We start from the raw sequence: 12780 nt of genomic DNA on the forward strand, positions 1-12780 counted from the left end.
TAGGTAAAGAATTATGTATGCCTGGCACTGACATACAGTTCATGCTTGGTAAAGATTTGTGGAGTGCATGAATAAATGAACAAACTGCAAATAAAGAGAAATTCAATGTTCTACAATTTGTCAAAATATGTATTAGCTATACTACAGACACCTAATCCTTTAGGCAAGACCGTATTTAAGCCATAAACCTATCACAACAAACCTGTTTTCAGAGACAGAAGTACAGAAGGCTAAACCATAAACTCATAATTCAAATGAAGTTAAAAATGTATTTCCAGTTTGGATAATGTAAGCTTACTATTCAAGTCATTTTTCTGAGAGAATACATATATATCAGAATCGTGACATGCTATGCATTTCTTAAAAAGTATAACTACATATGCATTATTGTGTTATTTTCACAGGTGAAATATTGAGTTTTCTTTTTAAACATAAATGAAAGCTGCACTTCATTACTGACTTACCGATTCTTTTCCAGCTCATTGTGTGTAGACCTAAAAGGGAAAAAAAGAGCATTAGCCATGTTTTATTGCTAGGGCTATAGAAAGGGCGATTAGTTTAGTTGCTGCTATACCACATTCAGTGAATTTATTTAACAATGCAATATATGACCAGATTTCTATAATATTACTCATCAAGAGTTATGTACAGTTATGTTCATTATGTACAGTTCAACAGTCCTACATTCATTAGGACTGTTTATCCAGATATAGTGCTTTCAGTCACCGTACTTTTCAGACTATAAAAGACACAATTCCCCCACCAAATTTGGGAGGAAAATGGGGGTACGTCTTATAGTCCAAATGTAGCTTACTTGGCTTGCTGTGGGTGAGGGAAAGGGAACAGGGTCACAGGTTATTAAATATTTTACCACATTTTTTTGTTTCAAAATTTGTTTTCCCATTTTCCTCCTCTAAAACCTAGGTGCATCTTATGGTCCTGGGCATCTTGTAGTCCTAAAAATATGGTAATAACTCTAAATATTCTGAAACTGGAGTTTCATGGTTCTTTCACTAAAATTAATATTAGAACATGTTCTCTTGCCTATTTCCAGTATCTCACATTTTGGTGATTTGTAGATATTATGTCAAAAATTTTAATTCAAATATAATCTCATTTTTGTTTAAAAACAGAAAAAAAATGTATGTGCTTCTATGTCCTCTTCCATCTCCACTTACTCCTAAACACAAGGAGAAAAAGTTTTAGCTAGAACAGAAGCTGAAACTGCCTTGCCTTACCACTAAGCAAAATAGAAAAATTCAAGCCTTTCTGCTTTTTGCGTAAACCATAAACGAGAGAAAGTTATAAAAGAAATGAAAACAATATAAATATAAGATTAATAAAATCAAGGAGCACATTTTTTAAAAGACTGGGAGGATATACCTCAAAACACTAACAATGACTGCTTTCTTTTCATGACTATTTTCCTTTTGCCTTGTCAATATTTGTTATAATAATACCACCTATTGAGGAAGAAAAGTGTCTGCTAAAGAATGTACCAAGCAGTTAACATACATTATCTCATTTTAACCCTCAAACAGCCCTTGTTTTATAAACAAGATTACCGAGGCTCAGAGAGGTAGGTCAAGAGAGATGCTCTTGTCCCAAGAGTATAAGTAGCAGCCAAAGCCCAAGCTCTTAAACCACCTGGTGACAAGCAATTCTGAAGAGAGGTTAAGGGCACAAATTCTAAGGCCAGACTGCCTGGGTTCAAATACTGGGTTGCCTCGTTCAAGTCCCTTCATTTCTCTGTGCTCAGTTTCCTTATCTATGAACTAGGAAAATAATATTACTTCATATTACTGTTATAGGAATAAGTAAGCCTACATTGAACAGTAAAATATAACAAACTCTAGCCCTGGCTGGTGTGGCTCAGTGGATTGAGTGCCGGCCTGCGAAGCAAAGAGTCACCAGTTTGATTCCCAGTCAGGGCATACGCCTCGGTTGTGGACCAGGGCCCCAACAAGGGGCACATGAGAAGCAACCTCACATTGATGTTTCTCTCCCTTTCTTCCTCACTTTCTCTAAAACTAAAATCAAATCTTCAAAAAAAATATAACAAACTCTTAAGTTAGGTACTATTAGAATTGTGTTATACTGGTTCTCTTGAATGAACATGTATTACTTTTTTAACAATAATTTAATAATTTTTAACATTAATTTAATATTAACATTAATTTAACATTAACAATACAGGGATTTTATAAAGAAAATTTTAAGTTCTTGGCAGCAGAACTAAAACAGTAACCATTTAATATAGTATAGTATATCCCAGTTAATGGCAAAGGCCTTTAGAATATTACATTACTGATGATTTTAATCTAATTCATAATTCCAATGGATGTTTAAAAATCAAATTTCTAAATTTCAATAGTGTTTTTAATCAATATCATAATTTTGTGAAAATTTTACCCACTGTGTTACTTCAAGAGCCAAAAGGCTTTTCTGAGTTACTATCTCCTATCCACCTTTGCTTTTTTGGCAATTTCATAAGGTCCAGGTGACACAGGATGAAAAAGACTGATGTTCATTTTCAAGAGATTATCGTAATAGAAGGACTTCTCCCTCAAAGAAGGTAAAAAAAAAATCTTATGATGCTTCTAGAGATCAGCCAAATTAAAGGCAAGTATTTGTATAATTCAGATGAAAGCAACAATGAAAACACAGAACTTTTAGTCTTACAGAGAGTGAAGAGGTCAAAACCCAATAAATAAATCTTATTACAACTAAATCTCTATTACCATATGTAATATGTTATTAAAAGTTTTCAGTTCTTTTTTTTTTACTGAAATGTCAAAGTAAATCAATAAGGTAAAAGAGGGAAACAAAAAATATCATTCAAAATTTGAATGGGTAATCAATATTTGAATGGGTAATCAATAAAATTCCCTACTCCCTCTTAGTAAATTTTGGTTTAACTGCCATTATCTGAGAAGAAAACTTAAAACAAGTAAAACAAAAGTAATGAAATACAAGAATAAGTAATAAATGGAAACAATCTATTTAGAGAGAAATAGACTACGTGCTATAAACCTATTCTAAACAGTCTGGCAATCCAGTATGTGGCTTATAAATACAAAAGATAATATACTCACAGAAAACCAACTGTTTAATTACAATATTCTATTGAGCCTATTACCAAAGAAGCACCAAAAGAACACAATCTGACTCTCTGCTATTAACAAAATTAAAACAGCAAATTCTTCCAACCTCTCTCAGACTTTATTATTTATCTTCTTTCTAAAAAATATATAATAACTAAGAATATGAACATTTTCACCAAACCAGGAAACACATGCCATTTCTAGTTATACCACTAGTTAAGTTTAACAAGATTTCCATATACCAAGAAGCAAAAATAATTATACATAAGAATCTTTATCACACTGCCATGCTCTTCAAACTTTCAGAAAAAGCACCAGTACTATTTACTTATATTTTGATGGCTGTTTTTGCCCGTAATCTTAAGTCAACAAATACCGAGTATCTTAAATGTTCAAGGCTGTCTTAGGCTGTGGGGAACAAAAAGAATCTCTAGCTGGTAAATTAAGGTATGTAGAGAAATAATAACTCAAGGCAAAATAAATATATGAAGAAAGGCACAGAGTGTGGTGGGGATTTAAAGAAGGCAGAATTTACTTCCAAATGAGGTTATCCAGGTAACCTTTAGAAAAAGGTGGCATTTAGTATAGGACTTAAGTAATGAGTACATGTGCGACTAGAGGAGACTGGACTTGGAAGAGTTTGGACATTCTAAGTAGAAAGAATAGTACAAGCAAGGCCCAGCAGGTTAGAGAGAAAAATCCTGAATTTAAATATTAACTCTCTTACACTAACTATGTAACTCTGGAGAAACTCTAACTTCTCTGATTAACAGTTTCTTCATTTGTAAAACTGGAATAAAATCACATGCCTTGGCTGGGTTACCGTGAGAATTAAGAGAAAAATATGTAAAAGCATCCAGCATGTAATAAGTACTTGGTAAATGTTAGCAAATATTCTGCAAATATTCTCATTATTTTAAATAAGTATTATTATACTACGTGGGAGAAATTGAGAGGTTCTGACTAATACCTGGAATTAGCCTGGAAATAAACAAACAACCATAATGATGGAAAATGAAACTGAAAGAGAAGATTGGTATTTTCATTATTTAGCAAGCTATGAAGGCAGTACAAGATTCAGGGTATGACAGAAAGATGCCTAACTGTATATACACAGAGAAAATAATAACCTACATAGTGCTGGCACCACGTGAGTAACTGAACTGATCACATACTAGCACACTCAGAAACAACTCTGCTCTTCTGAGCCTATGTATCCAACCAAGCCCTTCCAATAATGTGTCACTGAAATATCCAATTACGATCATTTCCCTGTAAGATTGAGATGTTCTGAATAATCCATCTAGTTAACCCACTCTTCTTCTACAAATAAAATATACCTCTGAGAGCAAACACTAATAAACTGTCTTTCTTTCAGACAGTGTCTTTCTTTTCTTACTCTGAATGCTTCAAAGGACAGTGAGAAAGACATTTCTACCATTTCATCATGGAATCACAGGTGATCTTCCTCACCAACAACATCCCTCTGAAAGAGACATGCTAGCACATTCCCTATTTGACCGGGAGTCATTAATCTCAATCAGGTCCATGACTTTTCATTGACTACAACACAGCTACAATATATAAACTTAACTCTTTCAGATGCAGTTTGGCGGCAGCCAATATAAAGAAGCATGGAGTTGAAACTGCACAAAAGAGTTAAGAGCAGTGCCACCATGAAAGGAAAATAAAAGCTCCCATTCCTGGAATTAACATTCACTTCTAGAAAAGACCTCTATTTTTGTTGAATTAATGAGCCAACTCCCAATTCATTAACATTTTTGTTTCACTTAATTCCTAATCCTAAAGTGCCTAATGGATGTAGTCCACAAAATGAAAAGCACACATTTTGTGAAGCTAAATGAGTATCTCCTAACTGTGTTCTACAGCTTTTACTTCATATATACATACTCAAAAAGCAAAAGCAGAAAACTTCACCTACATTAGAGAAAGGGTCTGTGACATATATACCTGAAGGTTAAAAATAATTAGCAGCCCTGGCTGGTGTAGCTCGGTGGATTGAGCTCGGGCCTGCGAACCATAGGATCTGGGTTCAATTCCCAGTCAGGGCACATGCCTGGGTTTCGGGCCAGTTCCCAGCGGGGGGCTCATGAGAGGCAACCATACATTGATGTGTCTCTCCTTCCCTTCTTCTCTAAAGATATATAAATAAAATCTTTAAAAAAAATTAGGAGAATAGTATAACTTCTATTTAAATTTATTACTCTTCCAAAACTTTATCATGTATTTATAAAATATTAGTACAGTAATACATGTATATAATTTAAATATATATACATATATTGGAAATACAAAATATTTTTAACTGCTAGTGGTATAATAAAGTAGTCAATAAAGTCTGAAGAACACTGTAACAAAAGAAAAATCACACTTATTGCCAGTAATTCTTTCAAAAAGGTAATTTTGTACATATTTCTATCAAAAGTACGTATTTCTAAACTGAATTTATTGGAGTGACATCAGTACACAAAACCATACAGGTTTCAGGTATACAACTCAATAAACATATATGCACATGCATTGTGAGCCCACTGCCCCAAACAAAGTCTCCTTCTGCCCCCAACGCCCTCTTCGTTCACCTCCACCTAGCTCTAACACTCTTTCCCTCTGGCTATCATCAAAAGGTATACATTTTTTAAAAATCATCAAAGACAGTAAAACCTAAATATTGCAGACTTTTAGGGAAAAAAGCATCATAAGAAATTTATTGATTCATTTTTAAAAATGTTTACTGATTTTAGAAAAAGAAGAAGGGAGATAAAGAAACATCAATGTGAGGGAGGAATACCGATTAGCTGCCTCCCACACACGCACTGACAGGGGTATCAACCCACAACCTAGGTATGTGTCCTGACTGGGAATCCAAACCTCACCTTTTGTGTATGGAACAACTCTCCAACCAAGCCTGACAGGCCAAGGTGAAATTTACTGCTTCTTCTTTAACAATGACAAAAACACATCACCATCACAATAACTAAGACCGCCCCCCAAAAACCAAGTGCCTAATAGGATGCATAACAAAAACTACAATCAATAAATTTTTCCTTAAAACTTCCATATCAAAGCTGAATATATGCATACCTTACAATTAAGCATTTCCACTTACATGCATATACCAAACTAATATATGCATATATGTTCACCAAAAGACATGCAAAAGAATGCTTACTTTTTTCACTAGCCCCAAATAAAATAACTCAATATCCAACAACAGTAGAATAAACTGTAAAATATTCATATAATGTTAATAATATAGAGCACTGAGAATGAATTATAATGCAACACCATGGATGAACCTTCATAATTTCAAAATGTTGAATGAAAGGCAGACACAAAAATACATACTGCGTAACTATATTCATATAAAGTCCAAAACTGACAAAATTAACTTATGGTATCAAAAGTCAGAATAATGGTTACCTCAGGGAGGGGGAGGCAGTGACCAAAAAGAATCAAAAGGATTTCTAAGAAGAGTCTGTAATATTTTATTTCTTCACCTTTGTGAAAACTCAGCAAGCTATACACTTAAGATTTGTGCACTTTTCCATATGCACATTTTCAATAAATAGAAAAAATGAAATTACATATAAACTGAATTCTGTAAAAAATCAATTCATTTTCAATTATAGCAAACACCCTAATTTAAGTCTCTGACAAGTACTTTGGTAAACTACATAAATATCCCTAACTTATACACTTTGTAAAGTACAATTTTCAATACATTTATAAGTACAAAAGTTATACAGAGTAAGTTTTCTAAGCACAATGGAATTAAATTAGAAATCAGTAACAATAACATAACTAGAAAAAAATCACTATTTGGCAGATGTGTCACAAATCAAAAGATGAATCACAGAGAAATTAGAAAATACCCTTAAATGAAAAATAATAAAAACATAATATCAAAATTTATTGGATGTAGCTAAATCAGTGCTTACAGAAAAATGTTTAGCTTTAAATCCTTATGTTAATGGAGGGAAAGCCCAAAACCAATTATCAGAGATTCCAACTTTAGAAGCTAGAAAAAGAAACAAACTGAACCAAAAGAAGAGGAGCCACGATTTTCAACTAAGGCCTATTTTGCGCACCAGAATACATTTGGTTATGTCTAGAGACATTTTTGGTTAGTACAACTAGGTAGATATTGCTGGTATTTTGTAAGAAGAAGCCAGCAATATTTGTAAACATCTTATGATCAAAACAAAATTATATGGCCCCAAATGTCAATACTGCTAAGGATGAAAAACTCTGAAGTAGAGAAAAGAAATAGCAACACCAAGAACAGAAGTAAACAAAACAGATAACAAGAAACAACAGAGAATACCAATAAGCCTACAAGCTGATTTTAAAAACATCAGTAAAAATGGATACACTTCTTCCAAGACTGATGAAGAAAAAAAACAAAAATTAATATGTACAAAAAAAACTAATATCAACAGCGAAAGGGCACATCACTATAGACCCTACACACATTAAAAAAGATAATTAGAGAATATCATGAACAACTTTATTCCAATAAATTTAACTTTTATGAAATGGACAAATTCTTTAAAAATACAAGTTGTTAAAACTGACTCAAGAAGAAATCAAAACCTTTAATAGACTTGCATCTATTAAAGATATTCAAAATCAAAAACCTTCCTATAAAGAAAACTCCAGACCCAGAATTCTTCATTGGTAAATTTTACCAAGCATTTAGGAATAGATAATACCAATCTTACAAAAATCTTTCAAAAAAATTAAGAGGGAACATTTCCTAGCTCATTTTGAGGCCAGTATTATTACCCTGATACCAAAAACTTGACAAAGAAATTACATTGGAAACACACACACGCACACACGGAGAATACTATCTTTCATTGAACATAGACATAAAAATTCTTAACAAAGCCCTGGCCAGGTAGCTCAGTTGGTTATAGCATTGTCTTGATACTCCAAGCTTGTGGGTTCAGTTCCCAATCAGGACACATATAAGAAACCAACAAATGCATAAATAAGTGGAACAAATCAGTGTTTCTCTTTCTCCCTTCCTCTCCCTCTCTCTAAAATCAATTTTTTAAAAAACCATAAAAATAGTAAAGATTAAAAACTTAAAAAAATGTTTCTCTCTCTCTCCCTTCCTCTCTTGCTATAAAATCAATCAATAAACTTAAAAGAAAGAGAAAGAGAGCAAGTAGGAGCCTTGTCAAGGGAAGTACATCACACAAAAAAGTGATTCTCAAAGGGAGGTGAGGTTTGCAGGATAGCTGAATTTCCTTGCTCTGGGACCTGCAGGAAAGGGGAGATGCAGTCTTTCAACTGGCTACACTCCCCACCTATTAATTTACTTCAAGTGTTAAAGGAATCATTGCTTAATATCCATTCATTACACCTTTAGTTCTTTTTAGCATTAGTCATATATTTAAGACTCTTCATTATCTTATTGCAATAAATAAAAAGTCAAGACTTTCTTTTACACGATTTTAGTGAGGTATAATTTAAAAACTATAAAATTCACCCATTTTCAGTGTACAGTTCACTGTAAATTCATACAGTTGTGTAGCCTTTACAACAATCCAGTTTTAGAACACTTCTCTCACCCCCAAAGTTCCATCACGTGCATCTGCCTCAATCTCCACTTCCACTCCCTGGCCCACCACTGGCCTGCTTTCTATCGCTACAGTTTTTGCCTCTTTTATAAATCCCATATAATGAAGCCATATAATATGTGCTCTTATGTACCCGCCTTTGTTTACATAATGTTTTTGTGGTTCATCCATTTTGTTATATGTATGAGTAGTTTGTTTCTTTTAATTGTTAGGTAGTATTCCATTGTATAAAATATACAGTACTATATTTTATTTATTCATTCATGAGTTGATGGACATTTCAATTTCAAAAGCTGTTTCCAGCTTTTGGCGATTATGAATAATGCTATGACCATTCACATTCAAGTCTTTTTGTGGGCATTCTAATTCATGTTTATCCCAAGGAGCTAGGTGGACAAACACACAAAGGTTTATCTGTACAAAGATGTTCACAGTAGCCCTGTTTGAAGTGAAAACAAATCTAAAAATAATTTAAACCGCATCAATGGATGACTGACTTAACAAATTATGGCACATACATGAAATAAAATATCATGCTATAATTTAAAATTAACAGATGTGTATGAACAGGAAAAACTGTTCATGACAAGTAAAAGCAAGATTGCAAACCGTTCAACCCTAAGATCCTTCATAGGATCCTCTATTTTCCCTGTATTAAGCTCATCATAATTTGAAATATCTTTGTTTACTTAATAACATGCATTTCCTTTATTAGATGGTAATAAAAGTGATGTATATACACACATATATGCAGAGGAAGAGGAAGAAAAATAGTATATTAATATTTTAAAATGCTGAAAGCCAAAGTGAAAAATAAAAATGATCAAAAAAAAGTGAGCTCAAATTACATCAGCATTATTGACCCAAAATGGGGTCTAGACATATTATTTTGTCAAATAATACCATTAAACCTCTTTGATTATATTAGTATCTGGAAAACTGTCTTCACTTAAGAAATGACAAAGAATCATGCTATATCCAAAAGGAGGCAATGCTATTGCATTTGTAAAGAGACATTCAGAAGAGAATGCTGTCTCCAGGTCAACAGTCTTGCCTAGTTAGAATGGAGCACATACTGCTTAAAATCCAGCTTGTAAATGGTGGCTTATATCACCTCAGCCACTACCTACAGTTATCACACTTGGGCAAATCACTTACCATCTCTAGGCCACATGTGTTTTAACCATAAAATGAGTAGTAATATCTTATATTCATAAAGTAGACAACTATACCAGATGAAATCTTGAGTTCCTTTTCTATGTCTGTGATCTTCCACATCATATATTTGATATTCTGGCAAATGGCCTCTCATCAAATAGGAACAGAAGCAGTTATCCCCTACTGACTTGCAAGGCATGATCATTTAAGTCTCCTTCAAAAGATACTCCCACAGAGAAATAGATTTTTAAGAACCCCAGCAACAGCAAACTTATGCTTCAGAGAAGCATTTAATGGAAAGTATGAGTATGTTTAAAGTGAGGTGTATATATACAATTCCTGAGAACTTTTCATTTAAGCTCAATTTTAGTGGAAGACAGAGTGTCACCGAACATATCACACAGGATGTTTTAATCACTCAACATTTGGAAAATATTGAAAACCAATAGTAACATCATTAATAGCTTAACTGCTACTAATCTTCACATTTGTCCTAAAACTGTGGGAGTTCTCTGTTGGACAAAGACCCAGAAACTATTTCTTAATATATAGAAAATTTGAAAAACATACAATAGTAGAAAGAAACTTTACAAAAATAAGTCTTTATCAAATTATTCTGTGAATAGGTACAACATGTTTAAAAATAAAAACAGAAGATACTGCAACAAATTAAATGCAGAAGCAGATATAAAATCCAACTATCTTCTATTAAGCCAGATATTAAAGGTACTTATAAAAATGCAAAAAAAAAGAGAGAGAGAGAGAGAGAGAGAGAATAAAAGCAGAGGATATAACAAATCTCAAATTACTTTCAGTGAGGGGGAAAAAATCCTCTGTAACTATCCTAGAAAAAGAATTCACTGCCATCTCCCCCCCAAATGAATAACCCATAAATAAGACAGCCAAAAAAGATATAAAACTACAAATATAATAACACATTCATTTCCTGTAAGAGTAAAACATTTCATTATTCTGTAGCTGAAGAAAAGTTAAACTAATGCTACATAAGCAAAAGGAAAGTTATTTTGCTTTGTTTTTTAGTGTCCTCAAACTTAGCGGGTAGAACTAAAATACCACCGCTATTATGTAGTATCCAAAAGATACTAACAAGAAGAAATTTTTATCAGCTTGAAATTCAAACATAAATTGGTACTATTTTCTAGATCACTTAAAAATAATGCAATTATTATGTATATTTCACAGGCACATACCATTATTTACTGACAATATTTGACAGACATATGTTCTTTGCATACACAAATTTTAATATTTTATTTTCATGACATAGGATGACAGTAAGTGTTCTTTAAAGTTAATTATAGCATTCTATAGAACTGGTGGTTTGAAGATGTTTTTTCTTCAAATATTGCATACTGTTTTCCTTTCCATATCTATTATCATTACCATCTTTTAGAATACAAAGTAATCAATGAGTTTGCAAAAGCCAGTGTTGCATATTCTTCCATCATTTCTCCTTCAAGTCTAATATGGTACTCAGCACAAAAGAGAAAGTTAATTCCACCTTAAAACAGTCTACCTGGAATTTTAAAACCTCCCATTTTTAAGAAGCATCTACTGCATACAGTGCACAATGATAGGTCCTGGGAATAAAGCTTTAAGATGAGGTTCAAATTCCTGCCTTCATGGAGTTTTTAGTCCAATAAATGAGACAAGAATTAATCAAACAATCAGATAACTGTATTTCTGCAAGCTATAAGGAAAAATAAGGGTGCCATGACATATGTAAATATCTGATTTACTTTGGCAGATAAAGAAAAGCTGTCCTGATGAAGTTATGGTTGAGCTTAAGAGTTATTAGGCAGAGATAGCTTGGCAAAAGGGAAGAAAAACGATTCCCAGCAGAGAACAGAATATACGCAAAGATATAGGAGGAAACATGGTATATTGAAATTGAAAAAAGATTAGCCAATATAATTCATTAGAATTATATTTGGGATAAGAGTGGTTACAGGGACACTAGTTAGGTTATGGTGGTTTTCCAGATGACAGATGATGGTATCATAGGTTAGAGGAGTAGTCACGAAGATAGAAGGCAGATAGATTGAAGAGATACTTAGGAGGAAATCAGTGTTACACACTGAAGACACATAGAGCAGAGTCAGTGGAGTTTTAAAGATGACAGATCTTGAGACTGTTTCCAGTTGTGAGTCAAAACAGTCAAGCAGCTGGGAATCTCAGCTTACCTGATGCTCTGAAAAAAGCCAGGTAGCATTTGTAGCCAGGTTCTCTAATGGCAATAATATCTTTGCAAGGGTGATTTTAGGAAGGGCGCCAGAGGCCATAACCAAAAATTCAGTGAAGTAGACCATGTATTTAAAAGTAATTATATGAGGTCTGTCCAGAAGGTATCCAGCCATGCAATATGAAAAATAGAGATATTTACTGAAAAATATACAAGAAACATTGTATACAGGACAACGATGCCTCAGTCCCCTTCAAAGTAGGCACCTTGGGACCTCACATGGTTCTCCCAATCACCATCAGCTGCCCCACTGTTATTTTCCTGAATCTCTTACCTTTCAAAGGTAATTTTAGTTTTGGGAAAAGCCAGAAGTTGCAGGGCACCAAATCTGGGCTGCAGGGGGGTCTGAGTCACCTGGGTGATTCAATATTTTGCCAAAAACTCTGCACCAGACATGATGCACGGGTGGGCACATTGTCATAGTGAAGCTGCCAATCACCAGCTGCCCATAGCTTCGGCCTTCTGAATCATCAGAATAGCTCCCGTGGAAGAATGTTCAAGCTTAATGCAAAATCTGATGCAGATTCATTGCTCTACTCCCCCAGGCATTTTGAAGGTGATGGGCACACAGCACACATGCTCATTCAATGGCACCTACTGCCCCCACTGACTAGTATAGTGAAGTCGTCATTGTTCACACATGCAC

General features: G+C 33.7%; 1 protein-coding gene across 2 annotated transcripts in view; it reads right to left on the reverse strand.

Moving 5' to 3' along the window:
• Positions 1 to 12780, reverse strand: part of MXI1 (MAX interactor 1, dimerization protein) — a 76347-nt gene that overhangs the window by 40037 nt on the left and 23530 nt on the right. For both annotated transcript variants that reach the window (XM_037063965.1, XM_037063967.1), the window contains exon 3: positions 465 to 494. In XM_037063965.1, the coding sequence (XP_036919860.1) occupies positions 465 to 494 (30 nt within the window). The remainder of the gene's footprint in view (positions 1 to 464; positions 495 to 12780) is intronic.

Source organism: Sturnira hondurensis, unplaced genomic scaffold (genome assembly GCF_014824575.4).
Source record: "Sturnira hondurensis isolate 20B ecotype Veracruz unplaced genomic scaffold, ASM1482457v3 Scaffold0014854, whole genome shotgun sequence".
NCBI classification, from domain to species: domain Eukaryota; kingdom Metazoa; phylum Chordata; class Mammalia; order Chiroptera; family Phyllostomidae; genus Sturnira; species Sturnira hondurensis.